General features: G+C 42.3%; 2 protein-coding genes across 2 annotated transcripts in view; both read left to right on the top strand.

Moving 5' to 3' along the window:
* Nucleotides 1-1,716: 1,716 nt before the first annotated feature.
* On the top strand, nt 1,717-5,264 carry C1H9orf40 (chromosome 1 C9orf40 homolog). Its single transcript, XM_075598351.1, has 2 exons — nt 1,717-2,417; nt 3,978-5,264. The coding sequence occupies exons 1-2, from the start codon at nt 2,127-2,129 to the stop codon at nt 4,134-4,136; spliced, it is 450 nt and encodes a 149-aa protein (XP_075454466.1). The 5' UTR covers nt 1,717-2,126; the 3' UTR covers nt 4,137-5,264.
* Nucleotides 5,265-9,870: 4,606 nt separating this feature from the next.
* The window catches only part of TRPM6 (transient receptor potential cation channel subfamily M member 6), a 227,257-nt gene continuing 218,610 nt past the window's right edge, over nt 9,871-18,517 (top strand). Inside the window, exon 1 of the mRNA XM_075598299.1 lies at nt 9,871-10,119. Coding sequence (XP_075454414.1) covers nt 10,111-10,119 — 9 coding nt within the window. The 5' untranslated portion in view covers nt 9,871-10,110. The remainder of the gene's footprint in view (nt 10,120-18,517) is intronic.

Below are 18,517 nucleotides of genomic sequence, written 5' to 3'. Positions count from 1 at the left end.
GGCTTTTTGCTACCGGTGATGTGGTACTTCATACCTGTTAGGTTCCAGGAGATGCTGAGGGTCCGCGATGGTATGGGGAAACAGGACAGACTTTTGGATGTCTTCAAGCTGTGTTTTTCTTTGTCTGTGCAATGCCTCCATTCCAGCAGGCTCCAGTGTGGCTGGAGACAGTCCCCACTGTGAAAGTCTTCATTCATACCCCTACCCAATAGACTGTAGACTCCGACAGGGGTATATAAAACAGGATCCTCTTATTGCAGATAGCATCCACTACAGATGGTATTACAGCAAATGCATATTTTAGCACAGGTCCCAGACCTCTGGATGGTGCCTGGCCTCTTCTCAGAATTGAGGCCTCCCAAGCCTGTTTGTTAATCTCTTCAGCCCCCCTGAGGGGGCTTAGGGCATGTCTCACTCCCTTGAGAGAGAGACTTGGATTGACTATAATTTGGCATACTTCCTCCCTAGCACAGAGAGGGTGGGCACAATGTCTGCACCCGGATTGGCTGCTCACAGACCAAGTTCCACCTCCACCCCTGTCACCCAGGGAGGCTGCCTGAGAGTGGGGAAACTCCAAGATTATAGCCTGCCACAGCCTGCAGCTATCAGGACTTACATGACAGGGAGGGGCAGAAAGAGAGACAGTACCAGCCATGGCTACATGAGTAAAAAGAAAAACTGAGAATAACTCACCAATGTATAGAAATTGTACGAAATAAAGGGTTTCAAATAGAAAATAAATGTGCAGTGTAAGTGGGACTGAGGTTTTAAAGCTGCAGACCAAGCAATATCCTACATGTTTTTTCTGTTCTGTATTACGAGAAAATACTTGCAGCATTATTTTTTTAAACTATTCTGAATGACATTGTTTAATGTATGATAATGTAACGAGCATTTTTTGTTTCTATAGCAACAATTTACAATGTCACATCCCCTTCCTCTTCTGAAACAGGCTCTGGCACACACCTTTTTGAGCCCTGCCCTCTTTCTAGCAATGCACCAATTGTATTTATTGACTGCCTGGTCATATGATCTTCCCAACAGAACTTTGCAACTTTAGTCCTCTCCTGCTGTACTGACCGCCATTTAGTGAACCCCCGAACTGAATCTTCACTGATCGATCACAGGAGAACGGATCAATCGGCAACTTAGCTAATTACTTATCATTGTGTAGATTGTATTGACGCACATATCAAAGGGGAAAAAAATAACATAAAAAAAAGAAAACGGCTGCTTGGACTGCTGCTTTAATTGTGTTAGGCACAAGTCCTCCACATGGCTGTATATGGTACACAAAATAATGTCCTGGGGCACACCGTAAGTTTTCCGTTCAAAATGAACAAGTCAGCTTTCCAAAACATAAATGAGATCCATCATACATCATAGGATGGGCTCATGCAGGGGACAGTCTTGCCACCAGCCACATACCCCAAGCGGTACCAGCCCATTCGGTAGTGAAGGGGTTAAGAGGCAAATCCCCCTATGAGCAAGTGTGGGCAACATACCAACATTAGGGTGTTAGCTCCATAGGGCAGCGATTTGTGAAAAAGTACACTGCGAAGTCCCCTCTCTTTGTAAATAGAGAGAGACAGAGTGAAGGGATCAGTCAAATAGAGACAAGAGGCCTGGTCACTGTGCAGCCTGACTGCACCGCACGGAGGATACGCTGGGGGGCGCTGCTTGCAGCAGGATGGGAAGCTCTTCCTCACACAAACATAGCAGGTCATAGAGCGGAATACCACGTGTGTAAAACATGGAAACCGTCTATATCCCGTGCAGGCAAGACTCCCTGTGTGTCTGCGAAACATAGACATCCACGTTTGTAGACTGTGTATGTGTGGCACCTCCACGTGTCTCCCGGAGTGTGTGTGTGTGTGTGTGTGTGTGTGTGCAACACACAGACCTAGTCCACTTGTGCAGACTTACCCTCTGTGTGCGCACTATTTCCTGGTGTATATAGCGTGTGCGCACTATATCCTGGTGTATATAGCGTGTGCGCACTATATCCTGGTGTATATACCGTGTGCGCACTATTTCCTGGTGTATATACTGTGTGCGCACTATTTCCTGGTGTATATACTGTGTGCACCCGTAACCCAGAGCCTTTCTTTCTGTCGGTGCTGCCCATGGCTAAGAGAAAAGCAGAGCTGCAGCTGGTCACCCCGCACCTCGCATTCAAGAGGCTGGCCCCGGATCTGCCCCCCTCACCAACTCAACGTGCTCCTCAGGTTGTGCAGCTCACACCCAGGAGAAAGAGGAAGCTGAGCCCGGACACAACAGTCCCTCTGGGAGAGACCCCCTCGCCCCTGTGTGACAGATCGCCCGAGGAGGACAACCCTACAGCATCTTCTACTCCCTGCAAGAAGCAAAGGGCGGCAGAGAGCCAGCAGAATAAATCCCCAGTATACAAATGCCAGGTAATTCTGACCCCATCCACCTATCTCTCAATCCTACTTATCAGATGACCCACTCCTCTACTGACCTGCATAACATCAATCATGTCTCTGCTTTTTGAACAATCTCTTATTTTGATATCTTCTCTTTTTGTCTTGAATTTGAAATAAAAACAAAGTAGCATTTTAATATATAAACATTTTATTTCAGCCATTGTAATTGCTTTATGTTGGGTACTACATGGCGCCAGAAGTATTTATTATTCTTCATGTTGTACTCCTAGGAATGGCCTCTCAATCCCTTCAATGGTAAGGAATGGTGTAACACACCACTAATTTGTTACCGTCCATTTACAGTCACTGCGTGGAAGTTACCCCACTTCTCACCATATCTGATAAGGGGATACAAATACCTGCCGGGTGTCAGTCTGATGCCGCCGGACTTAGGGCATTGAAACGACAATAGGTTTAAAAAAAATATTATCCTCATAGTGTGACCTGCTGTATGTACCAAGATATTATATTTGAAATGTTAGTTTTGAAAGGTAGCGCAAACCTTTAAAAACTGCCTTGTGTACATGTGTATTCTTATTGCTAACAAGTACTAGTATTACTAAATATAACATTAATGTAATATTATTTTTATTAGCCATACTGTGTACATATTGTTAACCTATATAATGAAACATTTTTGCTTGATACATAGCAACTAATAAACAGACGTTTCTTTAGGATTTACACCTGGTTCAACTTGTCAGACAATTTTGACACCAGTACAATTATTTTGTTGGTGTATGTATGTATGTATGTATGTATGTATGTATGTATGTATGTATGTACAGGCATACCCCGCATTAACGTCCGCAATGGGACCGAAGCATGTATGTAAAATGAAAATGTACTTAAAGTGAAGCGCTGCCTTTTCCCACTTATCGATGCATGTACTGTACTGCAATCCTCATATACGTGCATAATTGATGTAAATAACACATGTGTAACAGGCGCTATAGTCTCCCCACTTGCGCACAGCTTCGGTACAGGTAGGGAGCCTGTATTGCTGTTCAGGACGTGCTGACAGGCGCATGCGTGAGCTCCCGTTTGCCTATTGGGCGTTTTGTCCTTACTCGCGAGTGTACTTAAAGTGAGTGTCCTTAAACCGGGGTATGCCTGTATGTCCTTTATTTATATAGCGCCATTAGTGTACATAGCGCTGGAGGGAAGTGAAAAATGTATTTAATACATAGTCAAAAACGATCCAACATTTCAGAACTAACTCTAGGCCCCTTCATCACTCTTTCCCTGATTATCGGATTTCTGTGAAGTACTTTTTATATATTACTTATGACATGCACTTGCCAAATGTGAGTTAGTTTGTATATGGTGTGCTTTCTCCCCCTTTAACTAGAAGCAGTAAAGATCCAGAAAAAAATAAATACCCTTCTCTTCCCGCTCTATTATAGAAATAACGTGTGTGTGTGTGTGTGTGTCGTCTGCTACATCCGTAGCAATACTTGTTCACTACCAGTAGTTTACCTTGGTCCTGGACCTAGACAATAATATAATTTTATTTATTTTCTCTTGCAGAGCAAAGATGACCTTAGCCAATTCAATTCATTCCAGTACTGGAGGAACCCATTACCTGAGGTTGATCTGTCTGAAATAACAGGAGAAACTTGTGAAAACAAGACAAAGCTTACACCACCCAGCACAAGCGCTATCTCAGAGGTGGCAATGGACAGCTGATTTTGAGCTTTTGCGTCAATTGACAGTCCAAGTTGGCTGTATGTGTTGACTTTTTTTTATTTTTCTAGATTGAGGACCAGATCAAGTAGGTAGTGACTATGCTCCCTACACATTGAAAGGTGTCAAGCAAAGTGAATAAAATGTCTTTAGATTGTTGTCCCTTTTTTTGGGGGGGTGGGGGGGTGTGGAGCGTTTAACAGGTTTCAGGGGGGAAAGAACACATTTGTAGTGATAGCAAATGGATGCTGGCATTTCTCAGCACTGAATATTTGTGCATAATTGGCGGTAATGCGCAAACTTGCATAAACACGTAGACTGGTTAACCTGTTGCGCTATATTTGTGCATTTCTGTTAACTACAGATGTAGTATAGAGGGGTAATGGGTGCTCCAACAGTCCTGGAATATTATATTAATCAATGATAAGAAAATAGATATGGCTCAATTATGGAGTGGGTAAACTACTGGGTGAGTAAATCAAGTCACTGGAAGCATAAATCTCCTGAAGGCAACAGAAAAAATGATGTAAAACACACTTCGCTGTACCTCATTGGAAATAACGATATGGTAAAGTCCAGAACTCACCCCAGATTGTAGTGCTGATGATGATCCATAGTAATAGAAAATAAATATTTTGAAGATCTTACCCACTCCTAGAGCCTGCTGGATTCCTGGGGGCGTGTCCAGCCGCTGGTTAAGTTCCAAACGATCCAAGAAAATGCAAAAAAATGTAACATTGAATTATGCCATTGCTGCCAGAGGCTCTCGCTATACATTGTAGTGCTTTGCAAAGTATTACTGGCCTCTCCGTTCATTAAAGAGGTAACTAGTAATTTCTGTAAAAGCACTTTGTAGGGGGGCAGTTTCACCTAGGATGAATGTACAGTGAAATATTTAAAGGGTTAAATGCAGGTGATTGGCACCTTTAAAACTTTTTTAAAAAATACAGAAGTATTTAAAAAATAATTGCTTAAAGATCTTATTTTTCCATAGTAACAAAATGCTTTTGAAGGGTTTTTATGGTATTGACGTAATCTCTTCCATGTTACCTGATTGATCACTTGTATTTACAGACAGCATGTCAAAGACTTTTTTTTCTTTCATTTGAAAATAAAAAAATATATATTTTTCGTAGGGTGATTCAATCTTTCTACTGGAGCCAGTAATTGTTTGTTTATTTTTTTTATATGCCTGCGACTTGGGAGAAGAAACCCTATGGTGGAAAAAATGATTGGGATCAAAGTTTGATCACTAAAAATGTGATATCCGAGTAAACTTACCAAAAAACAAAGTGCCTGTACGCTGTGTACATGGGTAAGCTCCATTGTATGGTATTCATACAGTTGTATCTCAACACACTGGTTTACAGATAAGTGCCATTTCTATATACATTAGTAGTTATTTTCAAAAATATTTTTTTTCTGATGAGAGATTTTCTTTATGGTGTGTTCAAACTTATGAGGGACACGGGGGGGGGGGGGGCGGGGGAGGGGGGAGAGAGAGTCCTGATGAACACCATAGATTATAAACAAGAAACCAATAGAATTCTAGGAGATGACCCACATGTGAAACTTAGAAATGACCCTACTAAATCTTTTTTTGGAAGAAATACACATACTGTTATTAGAAGGTAAATCTTTGGACATCCTAAAAGAAGATGAATTCAAATATCTTTGGAGAAGTAAACCAATTACACCTGTTTTAGTTGCCAAAATGTAATTCAAATTTACAGTTGCCCACTTGAAGACCGATTAATCTCGGGAATAGACCTTGCTCATAGCGAATCTATCAAAATTTACCTCCAAAAATATGTGGTTAATGTAAGATCATATTTAAGAGACAATGCAGGTTTTAGCTATGTTAGATGAGGTAAATTGCAAGAAGGGCAATAGTTACCTATGATGTTGCCTCACTACCTCAATCAGCCATGATAAGGGCTGTCGAGCTACATTATAAAAAGGGTTTTGGAAAGTGATTCAGATTTGCAGAAGAGACGTGCATAATTTTTAATAGATGGAATCAATTTTATCTATATTTCTAAGTTTGTTGTTTTGTTTGTGAGTTTGTATGTCCGAAGCATCGAAATCTCAAAAACAGCACGACGTAGCACAACAAAACTTTTACTGGACATTCTGCTGCGGATTTGTAGGTCAACGCAACAATTTTGAGCTTCCAATATGACTCACCTCCCAAATTATGGACATTCTAAGTTTCCATCGGATGTCCTGCAAAATTTTTAGAGCGGGGGGGGGGAGGGGGGCATGGCTACTAAGGGAGGGGGCGTATCCTTCGCTAGATCGGGGCTGTGTGTGTGTTGTGCATTGTGTGAATGGGCCAGCGGCGGTGGGGGGGAGATATGTACCAGTGGGGAGATGTGCCGGCAGCGGGGGGAAAGGGGGCGGGCAGATGTGCTGGCAGCGGGGGGGGGGGAGGGGGTGCGGGGAGATCTGCCGGCAGTGGGGGGAGGGGGGGGGCGAGAGATGTGCCGGTAGCGGGGGGAAGGGGAGGTGGGGAGACGTGCCGGCAGCTCCCCGGGCGAAGACGGGTACAAAAGCTAGTTTTTAAACATAAACCAAAAGGACACTGATCTCCCCTGTTGAAGTCTGTACTTATCCAGTTTCCTTTACTAGGGGCCTGACGTTAAAGGACACTTTCCTGCTCTGGAAAACAATAAAAGGAACTCCCACCCCAATATAACTATTTACAATTGAGATCCTTGCCTGGTCTTTCTTCCCAGGATCTCACAGTTGGAATTCCTTTTCCCTCCTATATATCACCTCTCTCACCCCCTGTTTCTAGGCAGAAAAGAGGCGAAGCTTGGTCATTGACAAACACCTTATCTATAGTGTTTAGTATCCAACTCCTTTAACCCATATCGTAACCACACACTCAATTCTCCTCCTCACTTTTAAAGCTTTACACTCTTCTGCTCCTCCTTACATCTCAGCCCTAATTGCTCGCTATACACCATCCCGACTCTTGTGTTCTTCTCAAGGATGTCTTCTCTCTACCCCTTTTGTATCTACAGCCCTCTCCTGCCTTAAACCCTTCTCACTGACAGCCCATGTCACGGGAGACCAGGCCATTTACACCTCTTAATCCGGATCATGCATTGAGAAAAACAAATTAATGAAATAAATTGTAAATTTATTCACAGGAAAAGACAGACACACAATGTTAGACAAAATACGGGCAATAAACACACTTACTTGGGAACTGGGTACACAACTAAACTCTCCTAGGTGCAGGGAAACATATCTAAGTATATTCCTCTAACTGAGATTTAGCCTCAATGTCCTGGAACTGAAATCAGCCTGCAGTTCCAGACACCACCCCTCCCTTCTCTCCAGATCTGGAATTTGACTCACTGGACTTTGGTGCTTAGAATCTTGGAGAACTTTGAGAGAACAAAAAAATCTGATGGGCGTAGTGGTTTATAATACCTCTTGAGTTTCATTCACAGAAACCTACAGTCCTATCAGAAGCATGAGAAATTTCTCAGTAGCCAATCAAAGCAGAGCTCACTTGGCTGATGATGTCAGAGGCAGAAAGTGTGTTGAGCCAGCTTGAAAAAAAAAACGTGTCGTCGGGAAATATGAATCGGCCAATGGGAAATGTGCACACAAGTCGCATCTCCCCCCCCCCCCCCACTAGCCTATTGCCGGTCTAAGTCTGTAGTCACAACTGGGGCCCAAGTGTGGTGCCATCTGTTCTCTGGAACTGACACCTAGCCTTTTCTTGCTCACAAATCGTTCTCCCCCCTCTGGACAGCCTCTCTTCTTTGAACTATGGACTCTTATTGCAGACTAGCTGGCACCATAAACATATCCCCAAGCTGACTGTATAAAGCCTTATAGAAAACGCAGAACACGATATAAAGTACACTTTATTAGAGAATATACTTTGTGGAACCTTATTTTTTATAAGGGAATTAACTGGGGGATATTTGGCTCAAAATCCAGGAGTCTGGGGGACACTGGGAAGCCCCGGGGTAATTCACCCCGCAAACCCACAAATAGTGTCTGCACGCTAGGGAGAATCGGAACCACCAGTAGCTGGGCCCCCAGAACTCTTACAAGCAAAAGGAATACATTTTCACCTCATTATCCCACTTACACTCCCAAAATCTGGAGCTTCTACGACACAGGGAACCCCAAACGCCCCCAAACCGGTCAGGTTTTTCTATACAGGGGACTTCCATTACCCACAAACCCAAATACAGGATCTGGGACACATTGGCATCAACTGGTGTATCTCTATGTTACCTAGGAATCCCCGCAGCTACAGGAACACTTTTCATCCCTGTGCCTCATTTTACTGTGCACACGCATATATGTACTTAACACACTTTTTTAAAATAAAATATACACTTTAAAAACCTAAATCTGCCTGGTATGGGAAATAGAGTAAAAAGCTGCACGTTATTTTTTACAAGCCATTGTTCCTCACACTCAATACCATAAATTTAGGACTGGACTTTTAAAAGTCCCCTCACAACCATAGATGATTGGAGTACCCCCCAGAACCTTTATACTGGTTCTGGGTGACCTGGGCATTTACTGGGTATCCCCATAACCTAGGGACCCCTTGACTGTTTCAGGGACACCTCATATCCCTATGACCCAGTTACCTTTCTGGGCTGTACTGAAGCAGGGACCCCTAGTGTTGAGTCGCATAATTACAGGTAATTCTTGTACCAACCTTGGGCTCAAGATGACACTCTATAAACCCAACACACGGATCAGGGGTAACCAAACGGGCTTAAACCTTTATTTGATAGCCTAGCTATCCCTTACCGTCACACCCCACACCTCTGGAATGCCCTTCCCCTCAATATCCGACTAGCACTCTCTCTTTCCACATTTAAGACCCACCTCAAAACACACCTGCTTAAGGAAGCATATAAGTAGTTCCATGGCTGATAATTAACACCTCATACATAAACCTTGGCCCCTTGCAGACACACTTACCAGAACACCCTCCTACTATCTCTGTACGGTCTTCCTACCAATAAATTAGATTGTAAGCTCTTCGGAGCAGGGACTCTTTTTCCTGTTACTTTTATGTCTGAAGCACTTCTCCCCTTTATGTGTTATTTATATTATTTGTTATTTATATGATTGTCACGTATATAACTGCTGTGAAGCGCTATGTACATTAATGGCGCTATATAAATAAAGACATACAATACAAAAGGGGGGGGTTAAACATACACACCCAGGCCCGTGCCAACCTCCCCTCCCCCTTTGCCTCTTTTTCACTTTGAATTTTGGGGCCTCATTGGCCCCACATGGTTTCCACCCATCCTGTGACGTCCCCAGGGGTGCACAGAGTAAGTTTTTGCATGTTTTTCATGGGTTATATTATGTTTGTTAGTGTATAAATGTGATTACTGTTGTTACACATGTGATGCTCTTGATAAAAACTCTGTTGGGAGTCAAACCATTGAGAATAAATGTCACCCTTTTGGATATATATTTCTTTTTTTAAATTTTATTATTATTATTATTATTATTATTCACATCTTATTCTGAAATGTGCTACTGGGCTCCAGTGCAAGAAAGGGTGTAGACCTCTGGGCCTGATTGTAATATGTGCAGTTTGACACGTGACTTTTCTTTCTCAGATCTAGAAGCAAAAATGTACATGTTACTTCGAGAAGCTAACAGTTAACACCACACATGTTAATCATTTTCTACACTGATGCTTGACTGCAGCCAGACCAAGTCACAAGCTCTCAAGTATGTTAGCAAGGTGACACAGTCTCACTTGATGTGATTGTTTCTGAGGGATTTATTTGGTTGTTTCCTGGCTGGATCTGCACTTGGGAACTTGTGAAATCAAAGTATAAAAATGTAATGACTTTCCGTCCTCTGACTATTAAACCAGATCCAAACCCAAGGGACGCGTCTTATTCTACTGTACCTGGAAAAGTGAAATCTATAGCGGAGAGCTACATATTTTCAGTTTCTGAAGATGAAGCAGGTGAGTTTATTAAATCTATCTTCTTACTAATTGACTGCATTTCTAGCAATTTGCTTGCACCAGATATGCAGAAATAATATTGCACCTTTTCCCCCTTTTTCTTGTACCGCGCACAGACACGCTGAATCAGAATAGATGCATTTATATGTATGTACAATTTCATTTAGATGCTCCAAAAGGGTGCACAGATCTTTAGAAATTGACATTACAAGGGAAAAAATCACAAAGAATTGGGAAAAAGAGCAGCAATAAATGACAATAAATTTGTGGAGTTTCAAGTATTTATTGTGACCAAGAGCTACTGTATGTATGCATTTCTATACAGCATTTTTTATATTATTCCCTCTTTACAGTGTACAGTGATAAGATGTTTTTTTCCACAATCCAGGCACTTAGCTGTACAACCTGTGGAACTATCAACATTTTTTTTGAGGATCTAAGCTAAGATAGTAATACACAGTGCTGGTGTGAACACTTAGCTCTATGTGTAAGTGCGGGTGCTCAGTACTGAGCTATTGTAAAAGGATGACCTGATTTACGGAGAACTTATTGCCCTTGTAACAAGATTTTACTACCATTGAATTGTGCTTAAGACCTGCCTCGCCAACCCCAGGCAGACACTGTCAAGATCAATGACTGTTGACTGTTTTTTTTTTTAAATCTTGCGTACAGTGAGAAAATTGGGCTGCCATAAGATTATTATCAGCCTTTTACCATAATGTCTCTTTCCATCAAAAACAGGCTCATAACCGCAATGAATTACTGTAACAATGCATGTGTTTAGCCAATGTAACAATCATTTAATGCACTACGAATCCCAATAGAATAGGATGCTTATTCTATTTACTTATGCATACTTTAGTCAAACACAGAAATCTATATATTGCTTTTTTTTTTTTTTTTAAGTTTAGTATGAAGTAACATATAACCCCTTGAAAAAAGGAAATACCGGCGCCACAAAACAATGTATAAAAAGTCCAAACCATAAAGTGTACAGTCCAAATAAATCCTATTATAGCTGGTGAAGAAAGGATCTCGTGTCCATGGAGTGCAATATATGAAAAAAGAGAAAAAGAAACAAATTATGGTGCAGTATGCCAACAATGATAGCTAAAAACAGACAAACAAACTACACAAGACAAACAAGACAAACAAACAAAAACACTCTAGCAAGGCTCAGTATAAGACAAAGCTAATTTATACTGGCTAATAAAGTGGATAAAATCACGCCTCCGGAGGGGTAAAATTAAAACCCTACTCACAGAAAGCTTGAAATAAGCAGGCAAACAGACAGGAATCGTGCTGTAGAATTTCCAAGATGGCGGCCGGAGCGTCCTCTCCGGCGTCCCCACGTGACAGGGGTGGAAGGCAAGTCTCACGAATCGCGGGATTTCCGGGCGGATATGACGTCACGCCACACGATGGTCCCCAACGCTGACTTTCTCCTTCACTTGGCTCCCACAGCTATAACACGGCTCCACTCTCTGCACTGCAAACTGCTTCCACAGACCAGTCTAAGGCTCTAAAAGACTCAAATCTTCCCGACGCGTTTCGTGCGCGCACTTGAAGAAGTGCGCGCATGCGCACGAAACGCGTCGGGAAGATTTGAGTCTTTTAGAGCCTTAGACTGGTCTGTGGAAGCAGTTTGCAGTGCAGAGAGTGGAGCCGTGTTATAGCTGTGGGAGCCAAGTGAAGGAGAAAGTCAGCGTTGGGGACCATCGTGTGGCGTGACGTCACATCCGCCCGGAAATCCCGCGATTCGTGAGACTTGCCTTCCACCCCTGTCACGTGGGGACGCCGGAGAGGACGCTCCGGCGGCCATCTTGGAAATTCTACAGCACGATTCCTGTCTGTTTGCCTGCTTATTTCAAGCTTTCTGTGAGTAGGGTTTTAATTTTACCCCTCCGGAGGCGTGATTTTATCCACTTTATTAGCCAGTATAAATTAGCTTTGTCTTATACTGAGCCTTGCTAGAGTGTTTTTGTTTGTTTGTCTTGTTTGTCTTGTGTAGTTTGTTTGTCTGTTTTTAGCTATCATTGTTGGCATACTGCACCATAATTTGTTTCTTTTTCTCTTTTTTCATATATTGCACTCCATGGACACGAGATCCTTTCTTCACCAGCTATAATAGGATTTATTTGGACTGTACACTTTATGGTTTGGACTTTTTATACATTGTTTTGTGGCGCCGGTATTTCCTTTTTTCCTGTGTTCTCTCACTGACTGTACTGTCAGTTTTTACCTGGCTGCCAGTGATTATTTTTATAGTAATTATTTATTGTTAGCGCTGTTTACACCGTCTTTTTTTTTTTTTTTTTTTAATATAACCCCTTGACCGCTGGAGAGGCTATGCAATGTATGAGATGCTCTCCCCAGGATTTCTGACAGAAAGTGTCCATTTAAAAGGGCAGTTTCCCCTGCACATTTATTTTTTAAATATTTCTTCACAATACTATACAGTACGATGTCTATTTTCATCTCTTTAGATGTTTTCATACTCATTGATTTTTTTAAACTGTGTACTTTATTCCAAAGAAATTAACTAAAAAAACAGACATAAATTAATATGGTTGCTAATCCCCCCCCCCCTTTAGTAACATTAGTAGACTTCAAATAACCTTATGTGAGAAGATTAGAAAGTATATATTTTTCTGATGAGGCCCTTTGTAGTCTGCACGGAAAACAGTTCTGTGCTGCCTGGTGTCGTGGTTGAAAGTAGGAATAGACATGTGAACACCCCACTGCAGATGTTGACCCTTTTACATAACATTAAAATAAAATCAAACCGCTGGAATAGAATAAATCATGTTGGTAATCTGTTTTTAAGAGCAACACCTGCAGCTCACTTTGGGGCAATGGAACCTTTAGTATATATGTAATTAAAACTATTAGGAGTACAGTCCTTGCAGGGCAGTTATTGGTGGCGTAAAGCAATACATACCACTGACACTACAAACCGTACCATGTGTCTATTTTGATATCTCAGCAATATAGTGTAGCGGGAGCACCTGTCTCATTAACCTCATCAGTCAAGGCTGGATAAGGGCCCCCAAATAAAAAATGCTAAATAAATCTTGTTTCCACCGTAACCCCCCTCTCACCACTCCTCATTTTATCACCCTCTCTATTTCTCTCCCCCTTCTCACACTCCCTCCCTCTCATCGTCTCTCACCCCTCACTGACTCTCTTACCCGTCTCACACTCAAACCCCCCTCCTCTCACACTAACGCCCTCCTCTCACACTAACCCCCCCTCTCACACTAACCCCCCTCCTCTCACACTAACCCCCCCTCTCACACTAACCCCCCTCCCCTCACACTAACCCCCTCCTCTCACACTAACCCCCCTCCTCTCACACTAACTCCCTCCTCTCACACTAACCCCCTCCTCTCACACTAACCCCCTCCTCTCACACTAACCCCCTCCTCTCACACTAACCCCCCTCCTCTCACACTATCCTTCTCCACTCACACTAACCCCCCTCCACTCACACTAACCCCCCTCCTCTCACACCCAACCCCTCTTCTCTCAAACACCCTCCTTTCACACTCCCCACTTCTCTCACACTGCCCCCACCCTGCATACTCAATCCTCCTCTCACACTGAACTCCTTACGTATGCCACTGTTTGGAGCCCCCATGAATACGCAGGACTGGGGCACGTGCTCCCTATGCCCCCACCTTAACCGCCCATGCTGGAGGGGCATACTGTACATTTCTTTGGAGATCTTGAATGCACGGAAATGGGTTAAAGACTGATGAGAATAGTGTCAAATCTTATATCATGAGTTTTATGAGTCATGTGCACAACTAAAATAACATTAGGGAGCAGGGTCTCCTTTTTCTAAATGTTACTTTTATGTCTGAAGCACTTCTCCCCTTTATGTGTTATTTATATGATTGTTGTGTGTATTACAACTGTGAAGCGCTATGTACATTAAGGGTGCTATATAAATAAAGACAGACAGACACTTGCTTTCTTAAGCTTTTCACTGCCAGCCCCAACTGCCACTGGTCTTCTGGCATTTGTGGTAATGTGTTGGATTTGGGATCTGCCCATTAAACCCTAGAAACCTTTTTTCTTTTGTCCTTTGTTTGCAAGTGTATCCTGGTCCCCCCTTTGGCCCCTTACCTTGCAGTGCGGCTGCAGCTGGCAACATAGGCTGGGGCGAGTGCCGGCGGCAGGTGGGGGAAGTTGCAGGAGAGTTGCAGGCAGAAGTACGACGAGCAGGTAGCCGGAGGTCCGTGGCGGCTCCCTTTCCAGGGTTCCGCCATCTTTGTGATTGGCTGCGCATGCGCGAGACTTGCACATGCGCAGAAGAGGTTGCGGCGGCCTGGATTTACCTTGTCTCAGGGTGCTGTCTGTGGGTCAAGGAAAAGATGGGCGCCAGGAGTTTTTATAGTACAACTTCAATCTTTATTCATTTTCTCATGCTTAGTAACCCTACAGCCACAGTTACATTTAGATTTACATGGTTGTACATTGTTTCATCCATACTGCAATAATTCTTGACAGACTTCTTCCCTAGGTGCCCACTCAACACTCATGGGAGGTACATTCACTTGTTACTGTTCTGACTTCATCTTGTGGACCAGGCCCCCCTTTTTAACAACATTCTGGAGATCTATACTATACTTTGGGGAACTAATCTCCTACCGCTACTCCCAGAGGCTTCTCTCATTCTGCATGCTGGAACCTCCCTTCCAGAACTCTCTCTCTCTTTTATACCCGTCTGACACAGTACCCCTGTGTCACCACATGGAGGAGCTTAGCATCCACTAACCTCTTGTAATACACTAGTAAACCCTCAAGGGTGGTTACACATATTTAGGTCAACAATCCCCATGTCTCACTGATTTTGGTAATTTTAGGTTGTGATTTGTGACATTGCAATCAGGTCAGGGTCACATTGTTCCACACACAAAAACCATACAGTTCACTAATGCCACGGCAGTTAGTAAAACTATTCCAGTAACTAAAGAATGTATCTTAACTATACAATGGGGTAATTGAGTAGTGATTTTAGGAGTGTGATTGTCACGTTCATGCTTACGTGTGCGTGCACTATAAATAAGCACTCACACGCTCAACAACCATCACACTACACCCCGTTTATTCTGCCTCCCCCAGGATTCATTTAAGGTTTTAATTCTAAAGTGTTATCGGCCCCCTTTTCTACCAGGAATATATACAAATAAAAAATAAACAATTTAGCAAACCGTGTCTGAAAATGAAGGAAAAAGTTGCAAAAGTCATAGGTTCAATTAGAGCTCAAATACATTACTTATTACATTGTATATTTAATATAACAAAAGGTGTACAGTGCTTGTTACAGAATAAAGGATTACAAAATGACATACAGTATGCAGGGTAAGACAGTTTATCAAATAAAAAGGAGTAAAGTCTCTAGATAATCAGTAACAGCCTTATAGTACGTTCAGCAGGGGGTCGTGTGAAGAAAAAAAACACACACACACACACTCACTGTACCCTCATTTGAAATTTGTCTTGTGTGGTTGTGCTTATTGAATTTCAATGTGTGCTCATTTGAATGTCAATACCCAGAATCCCTGGCTGTAGTGGAAGTATTGTATGCTAAGAGATAATGAGGAAAGACAAGGTTGCAGACCTGTCTGAGACATACAAATGTGCTCAGAAGTGGTATTGTTATTATCTTGTGTGGTTCAATCACACACTCTTATGCCCAACAATTCTTAGTTCTGTGAGAGACTCTCACTGACAGGCCTTTGAGAGTGTGTCCTGCATGCCATTTGTCACTCTTCCTTGGCCAGAATACACTTTAATGACTGGATATCTTGGAGAGAGGAATTCTTTAATTTCCAATCTGCCTGATACATAGGTACCACGTGTGACAAATTCTTTTTGTAAATCCTGGGAAGAAAGTAGACGGCATTCCAGTGGTCTTGGCAAAAAAATGTTTTGGTAGTGCAAAAGTAAAAGGATCAATGTTTCAGTCCTAGTGTGGACCTTTTTCCTTTTGTAATCATGAGGATGAAATAGATTATCTGCTCCTAGTCATTGCGATATTTTACCAGTGTTTAAATTAGGACAATCGTACATATACAGCTCACACATGGCATTACTAATAGTTATACAGAACATTAATCAATTTACTTCTTGCTAGGTGCATTGATCAAAATACAATGTCCTGAACAGAAGGAGGGTATACCCTGTCTTCTCCTTCCTCCTCCCCTCCCAATCCTCTGTCTTCCCCCCCTCCAGCTCTCCCCTCTCTCTCTGCCTCTCTCTTTGTTCTTCTCTGTCACTTTCTGCTTCTCTCTCTCTGTCCACTCTCAACTCCTCTCAGGGATTATAGATACTGAGATTCCTACTGTAAAACAAAGGGACATCATAGGGGTTCATAGCCCGCCAGATCGCCTGGATACACAAAGAGTTGATACACGCTAAATCTTCAAATGGGGATGTTTGTCCTTCCCTTTGGAATAGGACAAGATAATACTATGTATACTGTTTTACGTTCTCAATGTAATGATCCCACTGTAATGTTATAATCTGTATATCTCTGAAAAAATCAATACAAAAAGATTGGGAAAAAAATAAAAAAATTCAATGTCATGTGGATGGCCCTCAGGGTGAGGTTTTATAACCCGTTTTTGAAGCTATGCCACCCAGATAAGCATAATCCCCATTGACACCCCTTGGTGTCCCATTATTTTTTTTACATAGATAGGCAACAGGGGTATCCAGAGCTAAACCATGACATTTTATCTCCAGAGATCCTCTGCTTCCCTAAATCTTTAGGTACAGCCCCCTCCAGGGGAAACAAAATGGAGGGTTCAAAGCTACCACGTGACACGTGCCAATAGGAAGACATGTTATCCATCGTGGCTTCCCTTTGGCCCGCGGCCTGGGAGGTTTCTAAACCTCCATGAAGTACCGTGACACTGGTATGTATCCCAGGAACCAGCTATGGGGACCCCCTGCTTCTCACCTATATAAAAAAAAGGGGGTAGTGTCAAGGTAGAACTGCTCCTTTACAGTTTTACAGTTATCACGAGTGGACATTTTGTCATTCTTCACCTCTACCGATGGAAACTTTTTTTGGTGATTGACAAGGCAGATCCACAGCTGGGTCACACTTCCCTTTTTTGTAAGGTATAGTGTTAATTAAATATTCACACTTGTACTTCCTAGCTGTTGCCTTTTGTGTTCAGCTGTACAGTACGTATGTTCTCATTCTTTTACAGGTACATCGTTATGGAAAGATTAATTCAGGTTTATATCAGTCAAAATGTTTAAACATTCATCCACTTTGTTCTATGCCACACTTGTCACATCTCTGATGACCCACTTCTAATAAACCTTGCTTTATAGCACCTCCTACTCTTTACCCAAAGTTTTATTAACTCGGTTAACCTTTGCACTTATGTCAGCAAACGTTTCACTGAATGACATTCTTTAACACATATGCATTAAAATGACACTCGACACTTTATCAGTCACCACTAACGTTAACTAAAAAACTGTCAGTCATGCAAATCTCATATAGTCTTTTGTTAGGCTTGATAAAGCATTAAAAACAAACCAGTAAACATGACCATTATGACAGCCTCTATTTGAACAGCTATCCAAAGTACGTGTACTGTACCTGCAATCATAGAAATTAGGACAGAGATAAAAATTCTCATAGAAATTCAGCTAGTAAGAACCTCCTGCCATAGCGTTTTCTTTCCAAAGGTTAATGGCAGACTCTAGTACCATTAAATGATGTCATCATTTTGAATGATGGGTAACTCCTTGGCAATATAGTGTATATGAGATTCTGTGGCCAGATATCAGTATGCTGATTTGCACAAAATATATTGCTTCCAGTTCTTTATTAAAGACTACAGAGTTCTGTGCCTATGTAAACAGAATGATGGCACAAAGCAACAGGCTTTTCACCCCGAGTAAGTCATTTGAGAAGGTTACAACTGTATTTTATGGGACTGACCTTAAAGACACATAAGCATAAAAATCTGATCATCAGATTAATATGTACTAGGGATACATGTACACTTATGCAGCAATTGCTCTTGTTTTACTATATATCTATACTATAATTCTAAGTTGGATTCCGTCTGTTTGTTTGTATGTCCGAAGCATAAAAATCTCAGAACCGGCACCACGTAGCACAACAAAACGTTCACTGTACATTCTGCTGCGGATTTGTAGGTCAACGCAACTATTTTGACCTTCCAATGTGCCTCACCTCCCTAATTATGGACATTCTAAGTTTCCCTCGGCTGTCCACCAAATCTGTTAAAGCAGGAGCAGGGGGCGGGGGGCGTGGCTACTAAGGGAGGGGGTGTGTCCTTGCCTGGATATGTTGTGAGGTAGTCTAGGTTTGCCACTTTGTGGCTATCCATTGACATCC

Source organism: Ascaphus truei, chromosome 1 (assembly GCF_040206685.1).
Source record: "Ascaphus truei isolate aAscTru1 chromosome 1, aAscTru1.hap1, whole genome shotgun sequence".
Taxonomy (NCBI): domain Eukaryota; kingdom Metazoa; phylum Chordata; class Amphibia; order Anura; family Ascaphidae; genus Ascaphus; species Ascaphus truei.
The sequence above is the reverse complement of the archived record's forward strand: the minus strand, read 5'-3'. Positions and strand labels throughout refer to the sequence as shown.

Coding starts and splice junctions, on each gene's coding strand:
- C1H9orf40 (XM_075598351.1), top strand. CDS start 2,127: ATGGCTAAGAGAAAAGCAGAGCTGCAGCTGGTCACCCCGCACCTCGCA. Junction 2,418..3,977: donor CCCCAGTATACAAATGCCAG/GTAATTCTGACC, acceptor TTTCTCTTGCAG/AGCAAAGATGACCTTAGCCA.